Source organism: Eucyclogobius newberryi, unplaced genomic scaffold (genome assembly GCF_026437365.1).
Source record: "Eucyclogobius newberryi isolate DKJ021-1_F unplaced genomic scaffold, fEucNew1.0.hap1 SCAF_3, whole genome shotgun sequence".
In the NCBI taxonomy this organism is placed as follows: Eukaryota; Metazoa; Chordata; class Actinopteri; order Gobiiformes; family Gobiidae; genus Eucyclogobius; species Eucyclogobius newberryi.
Window position 1 is genome coordinate 13,077,334 of NW_027315945.1, and position 22,012 is coordinate 13,099,345.

The 22,012-nt window shown below is 38.4% G+C and overlaps 2 protein-coding genes across 2 annotated transcripts; one reads left to right on the plus strand and one right to left on the minus strand.

The window, feature by feature from the left end:
- Positions 1-78: 78 nt before the first annotated feature.
- On the minus strand, positions 79-1,046 carry LOC140374100 (c-Myc-binding protein-like). The gene is made up of 5 exons (XM_072460884.1): positions 963-1,046; positions 663-735; positions 539-587; positions 302-428; positions 79-231 (listed from the first exon to the last, which is right to left on the minus strand). Exons 1-5 carry the CDS (start codon positions 978-980, stop codon positions 193-195), a joined length of 306 nt encoding a protein of 101 aa, XP_072316985.1. The 5' UTR covers positions 981-1,046; the 3' UTR covers positions 79-192.
- A 1,293-nt stretch (positions 1,047-2,339) lies between these two features.
- rragca (Ras-related GTP binding Ca) lies at positions 2,340-17,373 on the plus strand. The gene is made up of 7 exons (XM_072460303.1): positions 2,340-2,671; positions 7,466-7,669; positions 8,689-8,888; positions 10,476-10,590; positions 11,336-11,478; positions 12,273-12,421; positions 16,055-17,373. The coding sequence occupies exons 1-7, from the start codon at positions 2,489-2,491 to the stop codon at positions 16,207-16,209; spliced, it is 1,149 nt and encodes a 382-aa protein (XP_072316404.1). The 5' UTR covers positions 2,340-2,488; the 3' UTR covers positions 16,210-17,373.
- The last annotated feature ends 4,639 nt before the right edge of the window (positions 17,374-22,012 follow it).

Consider the following 22,012-nt stretch of genomic DNA (forward strand, 5'->3'; position numbering starts at 1 on the left):
ATATGTCACATTTTCACACAGAAAACAGGTGTATCAAAATCACAAGGTGACTTTGTCACCTACAAACAAAGTGCCAAATGAGTTATAAAGCGCACAAGTTCTTTATGTGGACAGTACAAAATACTTTACGTAGCCATGTACAGAATAGATTAGAGTAAAATATACTATACATTTGAAATGAGTGAAGAGTGTTCACACGCCATTTTCAGAATAGGGTTCATAATGATGCAACTATAAAGAAAAGAACATTAAGGATTTCATGTAAAACATTTGATTGGCTCAAATAAGGACAGATGCTCACCTTTGTCCTTAGCTCCTTGTTTTCCTCAGTGAGGTTAGTACACTTCTCCCTCAGGTCTGACAGCTCCTGCTGCAGAGTGTCATGGTCAGAGTCAGACATGTGGGGCACCAGGTGCTGCTTTACAAATCTGTCATGTTTGTTAAGGACAAAACACGTCTATATGTAACTAAACACATCTTACATGAGTGTATTATGTACTTCATCTAGTTAAACATTAAAGCATGTAGGGAAGGATACTCCAAAGCATTGTTAGGCTTTTCTTCTTGTTCATAAAGACACACCAAAACTGCAAACAAAAAAGACACAATATCATATCTTTTATTTCAATAAAGTGTAATTGTTGAACAAATGGAGTCTTTACCACTGGTGAGACAGTCAATCACACCACCTTTCTCCAAATATCTGCGAAACTGCTCCCTTTTGGGTTCTGGGGCCTGTTATGAGGGGGAAAACAGAAGGCACTCGATTAATAACTGGAAACGAGACATTTAAAGGAATTCCCAATCGCAGTGCAGCTCTAGAGTCTGTGTCGTTTATGCGTTTGTCCCATTGAATGTGTTTGTTCTCGAGCTCGACAAAAAAAATAACCACTGTTTAGGATAGTTAAAGTTTTAAATCGAACATTCAAATGCTATTCAAGCAGCAATACAAACATACTTACTCTTGGATAATTTGCCATAATAAACTACTGATGTTTTCTTCAGTTGTGACTTAATAAGTTTGTTTTCACTTTTCAGTAGTGATGCCGTATTGAAACACTGCCTGGAAAAGTGGGTCTGAGCGCGGATCACGTGACTTGTTTCGCGGGTGTTTCACTAGAGGGCGCTGGTCTCAAACCTGACTTTATTGAGGGCTTTAAACGAACCATAGAACAGAGTCTGTCTCAAACGTGGTCTCAAACCCATGACTCTAAAGAAACACTGCTTTGAAACGTTGATCAAAGCGCTGATCACGTGACGTAGATAGCTTGTCGCGTGACGCAGACGGTTCCTGAACTGCTGTTGTTTCATGGGTGTTTCACTAGGGGGCGGTGGTCTCAAACCCGAGTTCGTTGAGGGCAGAACAGAGTCTTGTTTCAAGCCTATGACTCTGTAAAGTCTCATCACATGTCACATTGTTGTAGTCATTGGCGATTCGTTTTTGTGTCAACAGCTGTCCTCGGATGTAGCTGCTTTTCCAATGTAAGGGAATAAAAACACACATACGTTGAAGAAAGTATACTGCGTCCTTCCATAGATGGAACATTTAGGTACATTTTGAAATAAAACCTTTAATGTAAAAAACAAAATCCTTGTTTTTATCAAATATATTTATTTGAATTTTAGTGTAGAAACACAGTTGAATCAATGATACACACAACTAAAATGCAAAGTTGTTTTATTGGCAAACATCGCACATGTGGTTCGAACCCGATAATATAATAATATAATAATAATGCTATAAGTGTTCGAAACACTGTGAATGCGGTAGTACTAAAACACACCACTAGATGTCACTCTAGAAAAGTGTTGCGAACTGTTTCAAAGCTCAAGTTGATTGTTTGACATTTTAGACAGCGCCAACCAACCCGTAAAATTATTACGAGGAAAATGCCATACAATATACAGACATTTTACACAAGCAGCGATTTATTTTTTATTTTCAGCCAATGTCTATTTACGCGTGTTACCGTTTCCAAATACACTTGAAAGCTTCATTTGAATCAGACTAGTCTGCTCTCTAGTGGCATCGTAGTAAAGCAGTGAAGTTAGCTGGATTCGCTTGACTTAAACTAAACATTTTTAAATAGCTGTATGTGCCGGATAGAATGCAACTGGCACATGGTGAATTGTGTGCCAACTTCGCAAACCAACATTTACATTTATAATCGGGTGATAGGTCACAAAACAAGTCTGTGTACTAGTCAGGTGACAGCGGCCAGCCTCAGATGACTGACAAATCCCTTCAACCAATCAGAGCTTAGTTTGTAATCTCGTCAGCCAATTGGGATTAATGGGCGGGCGATAAAATCTTTTTTTTTTCTACGAGAGAGGAAATCCTCCAAGTCGCCCGACAAATATTGCCTATTTCTTTCCCTTTTCCTGCGGCGGAGCGGTGCGTTTCTCCGCCGGATCACAGGCAGCAGCGTGGGGCCCGAGCCCGAGCAGCGCGGGGGGGATCAGGGGTAACGACGGGCGTTGGGTCAAAATGTCGATCCAGTACGAGGTGGAGCAGCTGGCTGACAGCTACGGGGTGGCGGACTCCTTCCCCAAAGACTTCGGCTACGGAGGAGAGGAGGCCGACATCGAGGACAGCCAGGCGCCGTCCGACAGCAAGCCACGCATCCTGCTCATGGGCTTGAGAAGAAGCGGGAAGTCCTCCATTCAGAAGGTTTGACCGCCGCCGCCGCCGCACACTTCCAAGTTATGCAAGCCGCCGTAACCATCACGTCAGCTAGCAAGGCACTTTAGCATGTGACCAGCTGCGACGCAAACTGGCAAAAGTGTCAACTAAAGAGCTACCGGTGCATCTTTAGCACGAGTTGCTAACGTCTTGCTAGCTCTTCCCATTAGCTACATGATAATAAACCGGGCGGAATAAGACGTGTGGCTCTGTGTGTGTGGGATGTGTGCACTTGCAGCACGTGACTGTTTGGTTAGCGTCTTCTTGTCCGACCAAATGCCAAAATCTAAACCGGTCGCACCGATTCCTGAGGCGCAGGGCAGGTCCGATTCGGTCTGGTTTGTATGTAGTAGCACTCACATGACAGCAGACCACACCTTTCCTCCTCCTGCCACTCACAACAGTCTGGAGTCGTCAAGCTAGCATTATTTCCTCCATATGTTTGTGTTGTGTTCAGGTTTAAATCGCTAGCATCGCAGCTGGAGGCCACTCATGAGCATCATGTGTTATACACCAGATTACATTTGATGATATCTGCTACTTTGGTGTTTCCCTTGGGATTTAATTCATGTTTTTGACGTGTTGAAAGAGTGTAAAAGTAATGATATTGTACTTCTACCTTTTTAAAGACAAGGTGCAATTTGGTTATATCCTGTATGACTGTATAACTAGCATGAATAATGTCAATGTGTTTTGATAAAAAAACAAGTGGTGTTTGGAATCAGTGCTTAATGTCTATTTAACAGGTTTTAATGTTTTTTCTTTTTATGATGTTGTTTGGTGAGCTCATCTCTATGGTAAATATTTCTTATAGTTTTTCCATCAGTCAAGTTGTAAAAGTAGTTTTATGGCGGTGTTACATTAGCGCCGACTTTATTTTGTAGACTTTATTCTGTTGTTGTTGTTGTTGTTTTATGGCGGTTGGCATCCAAGGACTTTATTCTGTAGACTTTATTCTGTAGACTTTATTCTGTAGACTTTATTCTGTAGACTTTATTCTGTAGACTTTATTCTGTAGACTTTATTCTGCAGACTTTATTCTGCAGACTTTATTCTGCAGACTTTATTCTGTAGACTTTATTCTGTAGACTTTATTCTGCAGACTTTATTCTGTAGACTTTATTCTGCAGACTGTATTCTGTAGACTTTATTCTGCAGACTTTATTCTGCAGACTTTATTCTGTAGACTTTATTCTGTAGACTTTATTCTGCAGACTTTATTCTGTAGACTTTATTCTGCAGACTGTATTCTGTAGACTTTATTCTGCAGACTTTATTCTGCAGACTTTATTCTGCAGACTTTATTCTGCAGACTTTATTCTGCAGACTTTATTCTGTAGACTTTATTCTGTAGACTTTATTCTGTAGACTTTATTCTGTAGACTTTATTCTGTAGACTTTATTCTGTAGACTTTATTCTGCAGACTTTATTCTGCAGACTTTATTCTGCAGACTTTATTCTGCAGACTTTATTCTGCAGACTTTATTCTGCAGACTTTATTCTGCAGACTTTATTCTGTAGACTTTATTCTGTAGACTTTATTCTGTAGACTTTATTCTGTAGACTTTATTCTGTAGACTTTATTCTGTAGACTTTATTCTGTAGACTTTATTCTGCAGACTGTATTCTGTAGACTTTATTCTGTAGACTTTATTCTGCAGACTGTATTCTGTAGACTTTATTCTGCAGACTGTATTCTGTAGACTTTATTCTGCAGACTTTATTCTGCAGACTTTATTCTGTAGACTTTATTCTGTAGACTTTATTCTGTAGACTTTATTCTGTAGACTTTATTCTGTAGACTTTATTCTGTAGACTTTATTCTGTAGACTGTATTCTGTAGACCTTATTCTGTAGACTTTATTCTGTAGACTTTATTCTGCAGACTTTATTCTGCAGACTTTATTCTGTAGACTTTATTCTGTAGACTTTATTCTGTAGACTTTATTCTGTAGACTGTATTCTGTAGACCTTATTCTGTAGACTTTATTCTGTAGACTTGTTTCTGTAGACTTGTTTCTGCAGACTTTATTCTATAGACTTGTTTCTGCAGACTTTATTCTATAGACTTGTTTCTGCAGACTTTATTCTATAGACTTGTTTCTGCAGACTTTATTCTATAGACTTGTTTCTGCAGACTTTATTCTATAGACTTGTTTCTGCAGACTTTATTCTATAGACTTGTTTCTGCAGACTTTATTCTATAGACTTGTTTCTGCAGACTTTATTCTATAGACTTGTTTCTGCAGACTTTATTCTGTAGACTTTATTCTGCAGACTGTAGACTTTATTCTGTAGACTTTATTCTGCAGACTTTATTCTGCAGACTGTAGACTTTATTCTACAGACTTTATTCTACAGACTTTATTCTGTAGACTTTATTCTACAGACTTTATTCTGCAGACTTTATTCTGTAGACTTTATTCTGCAGACTTTATTCTGCAGACTTTATTCTGTAGACTTTATTCTGCAGACTTTATTCTGAAGACTTTATTCTGCAGACTTTATTCTGTAGACTTTATTCTGTAGACTTTATTCTGCAGACTTTATTCTGCAGACTGTAGACTTTATTCTACAGACTTTATTCTGTAGACTTTATTCTACAGACTTTATTCTGTAGACTTTATTCTGTAGACTTTATTCTGTAGACTTTCTTCTGCAGACTGTAGACTTTATTCTGTAGACTTTATTCTGTAGACTTGTTTCTGCAGACTTTATTCTGTAGACTTTCTTCTGCAGACTGTAGACTTTATTCTGTAGACTTGTTTCTGTAGACTTGTTTCTGCAGACTTTATTCTGTAGACTTTATTCTGTAGACTTTATTCTGCAGACTTTATTCTGTAGACTTTATTCTACAGACTTGTTTCTGTAGACTTTATTCTGTAGACTTTATTCTGTAGACTTTATTCTGTAGACTTTATTCTGTAGACTTTATTCTGTAGACTTTATTCTGTAGACTTTATTCTTGTGAAAGTTGAGTTCTATAACAGCATACTTCCATCTCCGTGATGTCATCAAAAAGCACCATTCTATTTTTAAAAAATGCAGAGAAAATGTGCTCACCACGGTCTAAACAATCATTTAACAAAATAAAAGTGTTGTCAGATGTAATTATTTGTCAAATCATAACTATTATAACTACTATTAACCATACAATTTTAAATAGATTTTGGTCCTTGTTTACAGTCAGGTTGCTAAGTAACAGTTGTGCAATTACCTCTAGCCATGTCAAACCAGGAAGTAACACATTTTTAATTGACACCAAAATAGCCAAATTGGAGGAAAAATTGACAAATATGCAGTCTAATGTGTCTATGCACTTTAAAGCGGACATTTAAAGTGCATAGACACATTGACCTGTAACTGTTTTCACTCTACGTTATTTTATTCAATGTTGTACGGTAGATGGATTGATTCATACCCGTTTGAGGGACCCTATGTCGTCTCTCAATTTCAGACTTGAGTGCTTACATTTCTGTTTTCATCTACCCCCTATCGCCCTATGTACTTGAGATAAACATTTTTAAACTAGACTAGGAAATGCATGTTGGGTTTAACTTTTTTTTAAATGAAAACATGTAAATCTGCTGCTTGTTACTGTGAAACGTCTCCAGTTCTGCAGTTTTGAACAGGAAGTCAACGGACCTGTTTCTGTTATCGAAGCTGTTTTCGATCAATATTGTGTTTTACAATGAACAAAAATGTAAAATAACGATCTACTTATGATGAAAATAAATACCCCTAAAAAGCATGATATTTCAAGCCAAATTAAGATTGCATTATTTCCTTCTTTAAATTGTCCTGTGCTCTGTATTATCTGATTCACCAGGAGGTAACTCGTGTTTTATTTATGAGGGAAATAAGCTTGTTTTTACAATATCAGGGTTATAAGATATTACGTTTTATTACAGGCACTTTAGCATTCTTAAACTGCTGTTGAGTGTGAGTTTAAACCAATCCTCCACCACCTGCCAAGTTTTTCTTTTTTTACTGTAAGCCTGCAGAAACATGTGATTTGGATTAGGGCTTGGCGGTATGTGTTTTTTTTGTTGTTATTCAATTATGTAATTTAAATGACAAAAAATAATGCAGAGAACATGACAGATTGTGAAACTAAACGGGGAATAATACATACAAAAAATCTAAAGAAGGCAAAGGAAAGCTCAAGGAATTATTTTGACCAAAAGTTTAATGACACTTTTTTTGTCCCGTTAAACACAAATCAAATGTCTGTCAAAATCAATTTCCTGGACATGAACAGGAAAAAAAAAGTCAAATTTCTTATTCCAAAGTCTGAACTAATCTCTATTAAAATTGGATCAATGATACAGCCCTGATTTGGATTTTCCCAAGTTTCTTCAACTTACGTGTGCTTTTTAACAGAAAAGCACAAAATTTTCATACTTCAGCTGCCAAATGCCTTCTTTTAAACCTATTCTACATGACATTATGTACAGCTGATATCAGGCAGAGGATGACGTCTGTGTGAGCTGACACGGTTGACGGTTAATAAAGACATGCAAACAGTGACAGTCAAGGTGAATATCCAACTTGTACATAATAGCAGTTTGATTCAAATAACACCAGCTTCACTTTTTTTTTAATCTGTTTTTGAAATGTTTAATTTGCTTAGCTGTGTTTTTTTTCTTATCCACTTGGTATTTACTTGCCTATAATTACTGTAGCATTACATTTTACACCTCGGTTCATACTCTGTTTCTTTTGTTTTTATAACTTGTGGGTCTTATAACTGATTATGTTGCGTTATCGTGATCTTTCAGGTCGTATTCCACAAGATGTCCCCGAATGAGACGTTATTTCTGGAGAGCACTAACAAGATTTACAAAGACGACATCTCCAGCAGCTCTTTCGTAAACTTCCAGATCTGGGACTTTCCAGGCCAGGTGGACTTCCTCGACCCCACGTTCGACTACGAGATGATCTTCAGAGGAACTGGCGCGTTAATATTCGTCATCGATGCTCAGGTGAGGAGCCGGATCAGATTAACGGACGGTAATTTGAGGAAGATGTCTTGAAATGCTTGATATTTGTTTCCGGAATGTATGTGAATGGGCTTAAAACGATCAATCCGCAAAATCCGTGCACTTCAAGTCGTGTATTTGTATTTTTGAACCTTTCTGTGTGGATCAGATCAAATAAGTCTAGAGATTTGCTTGACCAGTTGGTGATTCAGCAGTATAGTATGTCCCCCCCTGCTTCCTTAGACATTACTTTGCACTTTTCCTCGCGAAGTGATGACGCTCTGCAGCTCTGTTTGTTCAGAACTTGTGACTTGTGACTGTGTTTTGTCACTTAACAAATCGCCACTGAAGCTTGGTTTTCCTGTCTAGTTTTTTTGTGCTTTTTTTTTTTCATTGTAGTTCAAGTCGATGCAGATGGCGACACATAACTTGCGGTACAACATTTGGTCACGATTTATTTGCAAGTTGTATCTGTATGTTGTTGTCAAGAGCGTGGAGATGTGTCTGTTTTGAGCGTAGTGAATCACAATATCAGAAAAAAAGTAGATTGTTACACTAATAAGATCACATTAAGTCTTTACTGCTCAGCCTTGCCTAATAATAGAATAAAAACACCTTATTGCAAACGCTCATTTACACTTTATCATCAAGGCGATACATTGGGAAGACTTGAGGAGTGGAACAGTTGCGAAATCACTGTTTGTCATTGATTTTTCTTTTTATAATTGGTCTGAACAGTCTTTGCGTACACAATACACATTAGAAGTAAATAGCATTTTTAATATGGGTTTTTGTCGTAGCTGATGTTTGTTTTACGTTGTTTCTGTTATCCGAGACCCAAATGATAAGATCTGGCAGAAATGGCCAGCCAAAACAAACTCTGACTGATGATATCCAAGTATGTAAAACGCTATATGCACGCAATACTGTTAAAGCGCATTGTGCAACCCCGATAAGCATTACTCTCTTCATGCCTATTGCTGTTATAAATGAGTAACATGCAGTATTTCTCTCTGTTGCAGGATGATTACGTGGAAGCTCTGACTAGGCTCCATCTCACGGTGTCTCAGGCGTACCGCGTCAACCCCGAGATCAACTTCGAGGTGTTCATCCACAAAGTAGACGGGCTTTCTGACGACCACAAGATCGAGACTCAAAGGGACATCCACCAGAGGGCCAACGACGACCTGGCCGACGCTAGTTTAGAAAAGCTACATCTCAGGTATGCACGGGGTCAGGGTTTCGTCAGTGTCACAGCAAAATAATCGATATTTAAAGGAGGGATAAGCGCTGACGGCGTGTTGAGGTCGTCGCGTATAATAAGAAGTAGTACTTGACTGTAGGATACAAGCTATGGACTAACATTGAACTGAGACGGGTCAGAATTCTATGATCGAATTTTGTTGTTTAGGTGTGAGATTGCAGATTTGTGGACCTGGTTTACGGTTCATATCTCTGTAAATACTGGGCCTGTCCACATGAAACAAAAACTGGCACAAAGCTCTTTTCTGTCAGTAAATAAACTGTGAAATGATGTGTTGGCTTCAGAAAGCGGTGCCATTTTCAACCCTAAAGGCATGATATTTGTCAGGTGAATTAAAATTAATGAGAAGTTTGTGAATGTTCAACATTTGTGAATTTGCTGTGTTACAAATTAGAGATACATAGGCCCCTGCCCTCTGAAATTATGACATCAGATCCTGGAACAACCTGTCAGAATCAGAGAAAAGGTTTGTCATTGTAAGTGAATAAAAACAGATTCATAAACAAAATAACTTTTTTCGGTGATGAGGTGCAACATGAAACAACAAATATAATAGCAGGATATTAAGAAAATCATAAAGCCTGAATAAAAAATTGGGTTAACTAAATACACTAAAATACTAAACTACTTTGACTGAATATAAATGTATATATAAACACACAATTTTACAGTTTCGTAGAGTGCATTCACTTTAAGACACAAACAGCTACCTTTTAACCAAAGGTAACGCCTGGGGAATTATTTACATGGTACGTAAAGTTATAAACTAATAAATGATCTAAATATTAATTATTCTGAGTGCAACTTGAAGAAAACCCCATAAAGATGTAATTAAGACAGAAACAGACTTCTATACATTTTAGTCAAACTGAACCCATTATTCTTTTCAATTTATTTCCATTTTGAGAAACGTGCTGCATCATGGAAGTTATTGCTTTTTTGTTGTTGTTTTTTTTTAAACATGATGCAGCTTTAATCAGTTAAATCCATTTGCATGATGCGGCTTTACTGGTCTAATCAGTCCTATTCCTGAAATGATCGCAGTCACACATGACCTCACTGCAGGAGTTCTTCACAAAACGGTGCCAGATTCAACTCTTGTCTTCTAATGAGAATGCCGCACTCACAGAGCAGAGCGGCTGTTTGTGCGCTAATGACGCCGCCTGCTTTTCATTTCTTCATATAATTCACACTACTCCACACCATTACTGCTGTAAGCTAATGACCCTTAGGTTTGATTCATGTTGTTTGTGTTTTTGGATCATTACAATACAATCCCCTGTACTGGTTTGACATAAGCATAATGGATTGTTGTTTTGAAGACACGGAACAAGAGATAAATGTTATTATTCACTATTGTTTTGAGATGTTATTTTTTTGTGGGGACTTTACAGGCATTGTGCGGACTGGTATATCAATAAAGTGTAATACTGGTATACAATAAAGGAATATCTTATCTTATTCTGTACCCGCTTTGTTTGTTTAAGGAAGTGCATAGCGTCTCTCACGACTCATTTATCACTTCCTGTTTTTCGTCCTGAACAGCTTTTACTTGACGAGCATCTATGACCACTCCATCTTCGAGGCCTTCAGCAAAGTGGTGCAGAAGCTCATCCCTCAGCTCCCCACACTGGAAAACCTCCTCAACATCTTCATCTCTGTAAGAAAACCGGCGCACTTTTGGCTCGTCACTGACCGTGTGATTTGTGTGCGACGGCGTGGCTAATGTGACTCATTCTGTACTCGGTGGTCAGCACTTCCTGCATCACTTTTACAGATAAAACAAGTGAATGTTCAGCTAATCCGGTTCAACAGCACATTCAAATCTTTTCCAAAATAAAATGAGTAAAACGAGTATCAGATTTATCATAGCAGCCTTAACTGTCGGATTTAAGGGAAGCTTCAAATAACAATACCGAACGAATAATGGAATCTGTCTGTTTTTGATTTATCCACTGTGACATCAAAATTGATTCTTCATTACTCAGTTTATTATAAGTCTGTGGAACTGACTTTAATACCAATCGAACAATATTTGTGCATTTTAAGCAAACGTTTTACAGTTATAGTTGCCTGTTCTGTGCAGTGAAAACCCCCTGTATTCTTCTCATAAAACAAACTCTGAAGTAAAAATAAACCGCTCAGGCCAATATTAACACTTATTGGCTGTAAAGCTCTGGCCAAGGCTGATCTTTAGTTTGGATTGAAGTATATTTTTATTATGTAGAGCAGTGCAGTAATCCGGTTTATATTAATTTGTCCTTTGTTTAAAAATGGCCTTTACATATCAGCTACAATTTGTAAGCCATCGACTGCTCTGGATGAAATAAAACCTAATGGTCCATCTCTATTCAGATGAATCACAAATGAAATCTTGTTAATGTTGGATGTGATTGTTGTTTCAGAATTCAGGGATAGAAAAGGCCTTTCTGTTCGACGTGGTCAGTAAGATCTACATAGCCACAGACAGTTCTCCAGTGGACATGCAGTCCTACGAGCTGTGCTGCGACATGATCGACGTCGTCATCGATGTCTCCTGTATCTACGGGTGAGGAACGCTTTTACCATATTTACAACAGTTACGTTTGGTTTGGAGCCTTCAGACGTTTCCTTTCGGTCCTAATTTGTACCCGTAATCATTCATCAACCAATCAAAATAAATATAAGTGTGGATCATAGTGTGATGTTGCCCGCAGGACTCTTCTAGATTTGCTCTGATCTAGTGGTTCCAAAACTGGGGGATAAGATAAGATAATCCTTTTATTGTCCACACATGAGGAAATTTCATTGTTGCAACGCAGGTAGATACAGAGGAAAAGGACAGATAACTTATAGGAAGGTTAAAAAAACACTCTTAATAGAAGAACTCTTATAAACAAAACTCTTATAAACAAAAACTCCTATAGACAAAACCTCTCATTTCCTAGTAGGGAATGGAGGGGAAAAATAAAGATAAAAAAAAAAAACCGGCTAGCGTAAGACAAGATAATACTAATAATAATGTTAAAATAAACACTCTGGGGCATCTCTGAGGTGTTGGGTCATCAATAATATGATTTAGGCAAATTTTATCGTAAACATCTGACCCACATGATTGGGAAAAAAGGCATATGGACAAAACACAATTGCCGTTTATTTTTTCTGAAATGAATGCTGGTGAGATCCATGTTTTCAGCCGGCCGCAGAGATGTGTGTTCAAACTTAACTTTCCATCATTGTGTAGACAATTCCCACATAGAACATGAGCTCGCTGCAGGAAAACATAGGAAAACTGAAGCTCATGTACATCGCTCTGTGGACTGGCTAGTGAAAGGTCTAATGTTATCCACGCGTTTGTGACAGTCTGAAGGAGGACGGCAGTGGCAGCGCCTATGACAAAGAGTCCATGGCCATCATCAAGCTGAACAACACCACTGTGCTGTACCTGAAGGAGGTCACCAAGTTTCTGGCCCTCGTCTGCATCCTGCGAGAAGAGAGCTTCGAGAGGAAAGGTGAATGCTACTGTCCTTTCTAATAAAGTGACCCCATCAACTCTCCTCAACTTGAGCAGTAACATTTCAGACAAATATCTAATGACTAATGTTGTAGCAGGATTTTGTTCAAAGTGTGTGCAGCCTGTGACAGACAAAGACTTTCTCCTGCTATTCTGATAGTTTGAACACATTTAAGACTGAAATATGAGCTGTTAAACTTATACAAGAATCTCAAATCTGTGGGCAAAGCACTAAACGCTGTCAAACTGAGGTGAAAAAATTTATTGACTTGTTTTGATTAAAGAAGTCTTCTACATTTGAGAGATGTGCGCTATAAATTAACTGTTATTGCCTCGGACCCTAATCCATTCAAAGGGAGAGCAGGAAGGGTTAATACTGAATAGATATTTAGAGGTTATTTGTAAGGCTCTTCCACCCTTTTCCTACGCACTAATCCTGGTCTTGCGCATTCTTGTGACAGCTTTACAGGTGTGTGTAACTCCTCAGAGCACGGCACATGAAATGATTTGGCCTCATGTGTATTTAGAAGCGTCTTCATTTAGACTTTTAATATGGAATTGCAGACTTTTATAAAGGGAAACGGCAGTGATCAAACCTACTTTCACTGGAGAACTTGACTTGTGAGATGTATGTGTTTGATTTGGATCATTTTGTCTGAATATGCATCTGTGAAAGAAAAAGGAATTATTGATTAGATCCATGGTGCTTTTGGTGTTTGTTCCATGTTTATTGAGATGCGTAATTAACATAGAAAGAGGTTTAATAGTGCCACGTTAAATTGACCATCGTTTCTTTATTGCTTCAGAAAGATACTTTGAATTAAAAATGAAATAAGTGTGATCCACATGACTGAAAACGGGACTGCGTTGACGTGCGACCAAAGCGGCACGGGCGGCGCAGAGTTTTCTGCTTTTCAGGCGAATCGAGCGGCGCAGACGAGGCAAACGGGCGTCAAAGTGTGAACATGTGTGAACACTGGACGAGGCGTTTAGCGCGGCGGAAGCACAGAGCGATCCATGTGAACACAATGTGCAACTGTTTCATAATCATAAGCCAATTAAAGTCCCAAGTTTGTCACTGAAGCCCAGAACTAAAACATCACTAATGTGAAATGAGAGAACATGTCTCCATGAAAGTTTAAGAAGAGTCTGTTTGCTTCTTGGCAATATTATCACAACAATCGTTTTAAATGTTAAGTTAGCCATTTTAAGAAGGCTCAGATCTACAAGTTCTCCATGCCTTAATAAGTATTTTGAATATATTTACATTTAATGCATGAGTTCAATTCACAAAGGCTAGAATAATAAACGAACATGAAACATGACTTGCCCTTTAGAGCAAGTAGAGAAGAAAACATCAAAGGAACATTGTATATCCACGAAAGAGCCTAGATCTAATCCTCCTCTTGTCTGCGTGTTCAGTGCTGAGAATTTCCATAACCTTTCACATAATTCCAACTGCTCCATAAGTTTAACTTCTGCTCCAGGATATTATCTCTATATAGACATCTATTTGAATCATAAGATGGAGATTGTCCAGCCGTTTGTGCTTTTATACTTTTGGATGAGTGCAGTGCGTCTCGGGGATAAAACAAAAACCACATGTGTTTGATGCAGGTTTGGAACTCTTGAATATGATGCTGTGCCCCTTAGACACTCCTCTCTTAGAGCATGAGAATCATGTCTCCAAAACTGAGTCTAGGTTTATAGACATGACTGTGTAATCCCTCATCCGTCCAGCAGTGTTCCATTGTAGAAAAAGATTCAGTTGTTGTCATTTTTTTTTAAAGAGTCCATATGATTACAACTGAATCTTTTTCTACTAGGTTTATAGACGTACTTCAAAACATGGTTATCAGGATAAAATAGGAGCGTGGGATATTCATTTGCCTCATATGACTCTGTTCCATAAGTAAAAACTGAATCTGCTTCTGGAGAGTGAATATTGCAGCGACCAGAGTGTGTGCTGCAGATTCACATGCACCTAGGTGCTCTTTGTACATGAAAGAGCCCTGACCTCAGTGGCGGCTGGTGGTGCAAAATATAGGGGGGGCTATTTGACATGACCATATTTTAAATGTCCAAAATTGAATATTTAACTTTGTGTATATATACATATTTTAAATACACATTTACGACTGAATTAATTAAACACACTTTATTTCCACTTTTGGTAATGATAATACAATGACTTGGAGGCAGCTACCATTTGTGAGAAAATACTTGACATAAAATGACATTTGCACTTTATAAATATCAGATTGTGAAGAGCAAAACAAAAATCTCAGTGATACTGTGACTTATAGTGTATAGTAGCAATTACTACATGACAAGAATTTCAACTATTGTTGGTGCCTGTTTCATAGAATGACTTTTAAGTGGTATAAGTTACCCTAAACTACATGTGTAACATTTTAAATTTTTATATTTAATCATCACAGACATTATTGCTGTATAGAAAGTTGTTCTTAAAGAAAAGACATGTCATTTAAAGCATTCTTTCATGGGTTTTCTAATAATCAAACCATATTTTTATGAATAGAAGTTATGCGATACTTCATGCTTAGCGTTAGCCTTATCCAGGTAATAAACTAAACACTCCTCTTTGGTGTGTTTGCAGTCAAACGGAGCACATGTGCTACACTGGGTCATTAGATGTCTCATTTGGACTGATAAGAAATCAGCCGCTTTCACTTCATTACGAATATAGTTTTTATTCACAGCCAGCAAACAGTTGAGGAGCTCATTCTGAATAGTTTTGGACGTACCTTTGTACGCAGACGTCTGTAGATGCAGTTTTAAAAAGTAAATACAAAAAACTAAGCGTGTAGCACTTCCACGTAAAGTTGATGAAGTCTCATCAGTCTTAACGACGCCCTGACCACGGCGCGCGCACCTGCTGCGCTGTGTCTCCAGCGTAAACAGCGTAGCTCCGTGGCGTAAATACTATGCCATTTCAGAAAGTTTTACTATGGCTTTTCCCATAGTGACGTAGTCATTTTTTCTCTGAATGTGATTGGCTAAAGATTCCCATTGCTTTTTTGCGAAGTGATTTTCAAACAGCCCCACACGTACATCGAAAAGAGACGATGTCGCAGACAAAGTATATACCGGGTGTATATATATATATTGATTTATTTTTATTTATTTATATTACATATTTAAAATAATAATAATATAACATAATTCTGAACAAATTATATTGTTTTTAGACAAAACAATTGTTGAATACCGTTTGACATAATTGGCCGATTTTCCAGGAGGGGCGTCGCCACATCACCCATAATGGACCAGAAATCTATTGCGGCACACTGTTATTTCAACATCCAAACAACTGCAGATAACCCTGTGGTATTCCAATGATTCATTTAATATAAAACTTTGATATTGGCAACATTAGTGGGCTGTGCTTTTACGGTAAAGAGCCCCTCAGTCCGAGTGAGTGCAGTGTGGTGCCAAACACAAAGCTCTGAGTGCTCTAATGAAGGCAACTCCTCAGGGGCAAAGGAGACTTCAAGAGACCTCCTGGAGGAACTAATTTGGAAAAACACATAGCGTAGCATAAGCATATTTGTAGTGAGGTGTGTGTAAATACTTGCCCTTATGTTAAATACATGTCCTTCAATTTCAGGTTTGATAGATTACAACTTCCACTGTTTCCGGAAGGCCATCCACGAAGTGTTCGAGGTGGGCGTGTCCATACAGCGTCCAACCGGTCCTCAGGCGTCGGGCTCACCTTGCAACAAGGCAGTAACCCTCAACGGCACACCACGAAGCATGGTCTAACCACCCCAAAAAAGAACTATAACAAACAATGCACAAAGATGAAAAGAGAGGACTTCACGCCTCTAAGGAGCCTGTTCCAGAACGCCTGTAAGGAGGACAGAGACTGCATGGGACGCCTATGGTGACCCCAAACAAGACGGGACTAGCCCAGGAGCACAGAGAGGTCAGGCTTGGACAAAAAAAAAAGAAAGAAAAGATAAGAGGGTCCAGTCCTCTGCTAACCGCGGAAACGTAAGGTGTGGTAACTTTAGAAAGACTACAACTACAAATACTCGCCTTCCTTTCCTGCTGCTGTAACTTCTCATTCTGGACAAGCTGTGATGTCATTCTGGGACATCCTGACCACTTCTGTGCCAACAGAGGAACACAAATACTGCTTTAGTGTTCAGAGATGGCCTTATGCAGATGAAGCCGGTCCCAAACCCAGGCTGCTGCTGCTTCTCACCACCACAGCTCACCTCACCCTGCCCGCCCGAATGCTGCCCTCTACCAGCTTTATATTTTTATTTTTGTCTCACTCATCAAGGGAAATGAAGATTCTGTGAGCCTGAAAAGGGATCGAGCTGTCTACTTTACTTGTGTGAATGGAAGTACAGAATGCCTGAAGATTTTGAGAGACAATTCAGGAGGACTCCAAACAGTATTCCGATGCACTCGGCGGCGTTGAAATTCACAAAATCTGCTTTCTGGTGTCTGCAAATAATGTTGGAGACTTGCAAAAAGCACTGCCGAACGTTGAGGAGGTAATTACGATACTACAAATTAGAATAGGTTATAGTAAATAATAAATGACATCACATGCGTTATCCGTTTTGCAAGCTCTCCAATCAGTTTTAACACAACCAAATTAGAGATGGATTTTGTTTTCATTCCAAGCGTGGCGTCCGCTCGTGCCGACCACAACACTGCTTGCGTAGCTCCAAAGGCGGTAGATTAACAAAGTGACAGGAGACTTTTGCTACTACTATGGTGTCTTCATATATGCATATTTCTTTTATATCAGGGATAACGCGAATGATTCCGCTTGGATCGAAGGTATCTAACTTCATGTAAAACAACTCATCACTGTCAGAAGAATATAAGCACTTGCACATCCAAACTGCGATGAATGATTGACTCTGTGTATGTGACACTCTACTGTGTGGAATAAATCAATTAAATTTCCCCCTTGGTAGTCGTCATTTGTAGTTGCAGTATTGTTCCACACGATGGCGCCAGAGGAATATCTGAGAAGATGCATCGGTTGCACTTTTCCCCCTCAATTGTATCTATATGTTTATAATATGCATGTATTAGTAGTTGCTTTATGGTAGATTATAACTCATGTTTAAGTAAATGTCAGTTTGCTAACATTCAACTGCATCCTGGGCAATGGATTTGCATAAAAAGCATTAAAGTGAGTTGGATTTCCACAGTATTGATATAATGGGTTTAAGGTCAGAGCTAATTTGTACAGAAGTCAGGCTTAGTTTGTCTCGAAAGAGAACAGAAACAATGGCCTTTCAACCTTTTGCTAATTTGCTTTTCAGTCCTTTCCAAAGACATTTCACATTTTCCAAAAAACAGGTGCAGTTAATTGTCAGTTTCCCTGAGCTCACTGTTGTGGTATGGCATTAATGAGTCAGAAGGGGGAGGAAAAGACCCCTTATTGTTTTAGCCCATATAAAAACAAGTGGATGAATCGCTTCTCCATGCAAGTTATTCAGCAGTTAAGTTAAATAAGCCTCAGAGCCACTGTCACGAGCCATTATGTGGGGAGAAGGCGCGACAGCTAAACACCACTTCCACACAATTTAGATGCAATAAAACACTGACAGCTTTTTTATCCACTTCATTAAGCCAGTAATTTCTTCTAAAATTCTCCCGCATTAATCCTGTCGATGGTTTCCCTGCGGTTCCTTAAGCTCTCCTCCAACCTTAGCTGCCTTGCTTTGATGCTTACTCAAATAGGCGCTAATTTCAGATAAATTATGCATCCACATGTAGCCCGGCCATGCCAAGGAATATAAAGTGTGACACTGTGAAAGATGGTGAATTAAAGCAAAGTGTGATATCTTCAATGGGCTAATGGCAGAGAGGTTAGGCCTGTCGGACACATTGTTTACTGATGTGGGGTTGCTTCATATTCAGAGAAGGCAGTGTCTATGATGTGCTGAAGGTCAGTGGATCAAGTGCACAGCTTGTTTGGACAAATAACCAGCATTAGGAAGACTGTCGGGGGGCTAAAGGCCACCCTAAAATACACAAACATAGCTTGTACCATCTTTAATATTACAATATACCTTTATTCTAAAACTACTACTTTTTATGTCAGGTGAGACTATGGTTTGTAATCTGGCCAAAATGTTTTTTACACAAACAATTTATTTTAAAATATTATGTATTTGATTATATGTATTTATTTATTCAGCATTACCTGATGCTAGAGGGGAATAATTATTTAAAAAATATTCCAAAATAAACTGTTATTGCATTTTTTTCTGACAAGCATGTATTCGATTTGTGATTAATGTTTACATGATTTGTCATGCCTTATTTGTCGTTGGATTCTGCTCAGAGTGCACATTTTAAACTCAGAGAGACTGACATCATATGCATTTTAGAACGTCTTTGTTGTAGAGATCTTAACAACAGCAGCTCAGCAGCTTTTTACACAAAAGGCCATATTTTAATGTTTGCAAGGGAAATTATGCAACACTATAATTGCAGTCTTTGCACATTGGATTCGATTGGGATTAATGTAGGAATAAAATAATAGTCAAGTAGTGGAAGATTATGTCTAAAAGTGATGCACCATGTTTTCTCTTTACATTTTGCATAAAGATTTTGCTTGTGGTGTTTGAACATTTATAATTCAAACAAAAAAAATGACCTTTTCAGCATCAGCAAAACAATTTTAAATCATAGTCAACTCATGCCTAATTTGCCCTCAATAATATAAAGCTTTATGATTATGACTGTGATTTCTTGCAGCCTGTAGATGGCGCTGTTGACTGTCATTTTGTGTCTTGTCCTTGACCGTGCTCTTACTCCACAGTCAGTGCACACAACATAAACATGACAACTTCTATGGAAATACAGGAATTTGTTGTTTCGAGGATTGAACAATTAAGACGTTACCAAAAAATTAAGGCGAGTTATTTGTAGAGCACAATTCATACAGAAAGTAGTTCAAAGTGCTTTACAGAATAAGAAAATATGCATTAAAACCACAATACAAACAAATAAAAACATAATTGTAAATATTTCGAATATTTAGCAATCAAAAAGTAGAGATAACACTCTTTCAATACTTTGATAACTTATAATACCATTCTAATTTGGCATCTGCTGCTTAAATTGTGCCATCAGAGACACTGCACATGACCAAATCTATGTGTGCAGTAATTCAATAAACATAATTTTGCCTGATGTCACGCTCACATCCGCTCTTCATCTTCCATGTCTTAGGATCATTATGGCTCAGATATTGCCGGTGCGTTCTTAATAAAACTCCACTGTGTATTATCTCCCATCTTTACATTTTATTAGGCGTGCTTGTGAGCGACGAGGGCCCAAATGACGATACTTAGTGAGATGTCTCAAATATGTGACAGATGTAACACGGAATTCATTTGGGTTATTACAATCCCACGCATGAATGTAATTAATGCAGCCGAACACCGCCAATGCAATATTTGTGCTTCAACACAACAAGGAGCTTCATCTTTATAAAGTAGGCCTGCATATGATTATGTTCACTATGTATTATAATTGTATTTATCTGTATTTAAGTACTAAGTTTCTACCACGCGTTTCTAATTGGATTTGACCACTTTTCTGATATTTTACAATTACAATTTTGTTCTATCGGAATCATTTTGTTCTATACACAAACTCAAAGAAGTGGTTTGTACAAGATAGAATAGTCATATTTGGAAAAGGGTTAAGTGAACAGATATGATTCCTGAGGAGAGCGTGTACTACTCTTTGAGCCAGTGTGCAGTGTCTGAAAATGAATGGTAATCAGTATGCAGAGAGACGGATTATTATCAATTGCAAATCCCTGAAAAAAATCTAAAGAAAAAACTTGCACAATATGAAACATTTGCATATGTCTACATTCTGATATTACACAATGACTATCATTTTCTAATGCCTGTATTTAAATGCTTGGACCTTCGAAAACACACATGATAAGATAAGATAAGATATTCCTTTATTGTCCCACATGGGGAAATGTCATTGGTGCAACGCAGGTAGATACAGAGGTAGATACAGAAGAACAGATCACTTATAGGAAGTCTGCAATATGCAATAACAAAAAGATTTCAATTCACAATATTTTCTCTTGTAGAATATTAACTATGTGCTTTGTGTACTTGTATTGTACCTTTCAGTGTCTTCAAACCTGTTTTGTCACACATTCTGCATGCTTAACTTAATAGTTTAGGAAACATAGGTAGACAGCCAAAATCAATACAATTGTTCCATGGCACGGACATTCAGTCAATGAAGCTTTGTTACAACCACAATCAAACGTGAAGATTGTGTTATTCTTACATATTGATCTTTAAATTAAATAACCAGGATTGTCCCATTGAAATCTGGAAAATATTTTTCAGTGGATTCTTGGCCCAAGTATATATTTTTTTAATCTTTTGATATACATAAGGAGAAAAAAAGTTTACATTATATAACTCCATCCATCTCTCTCTTATATATAAGGTATTTGTAACAGTTAAGGTGACAAACGGGTCAACTTAACTTTCTTCACAACAGGCTTTGGTTCTTGCAGTTCTTAGTTGATTCCCTTGGCTCAGTTTAGCTTGATGTAGGGCTAAATGTGCAAAAATGGATTTCATTGTATTTTCACATTTGATATTTGGTCCGTGTCATTATTTTGTATTGGCAAGATATTTTCTGATTTATTTATATCCGTCCCAACTTTTTTGCACTTGGTTGTGGGACAGTATGGAAAAGTGTAAGTCAGGTAAGGGAACATTACCATCTTCTGTCTTCTGTGGCAATGGTCCGTAGCACAGCGAGGCCAGCAGCAGCAGCAGCAGACAGCTAATGGGCACCAACAGCGCCCAGCCATCCCGGGACAAGGCTGACAAAAGGAGCAGCGACACATGCCATTATTCCAACCCCATACAGACTTAGGGGCGCACACGTGAAAGGGCCAGCCAGCGTGGAGGCCCTACGTGCACCCTGAGCCTAATGCGACGCGATGGAGGAGCCAGTGGATTATCGTGGAGACCATTTTCTTAGCAACACTTGTCTGAGCCATGCACGCTTCAACTCATGCATCCGCTATGTATGCAATGTGCGTATATTTGACTACAGCCTACAACCGTTTTGTTCCAGTGAGACGCCCGGATCAGTCACCCATCACTTGCTTTTGGAAATTCAGGGACCATGTGTAAAATTTCACTATGGCCATAAATATTCAGGGGGTTCTGGTCATTTGAAGCACCCCCTCTATCAAAAAGTATTGGGGTGTGGTACAGGGAGTGTCTGGATTGGAAGAGCACAGGGCTGTTAAGCAGTCATTTTAGTGGGATAAGAAAAGTGAGCTTTAGCCAGTGTAGCGCGGTGACATGGGACAGTGTTATTGACTGTGGCGGTGCGCGCTGACAGTGGATTGTCAGGCCCTGCAGTCATTTGCCAGACTGAGCGAACGCACGCAGCCAAGTTTGGAGAGCTTAGTGCAAAAGAGGAAATGTGAAATATGAAAAAAAGAAGAAGAAGAAAAAGAAAAAAAACAGGGGTTAAGAGCAGAAATGTCATGCGAACAAATGGTTGGATTTCCACACAGAGC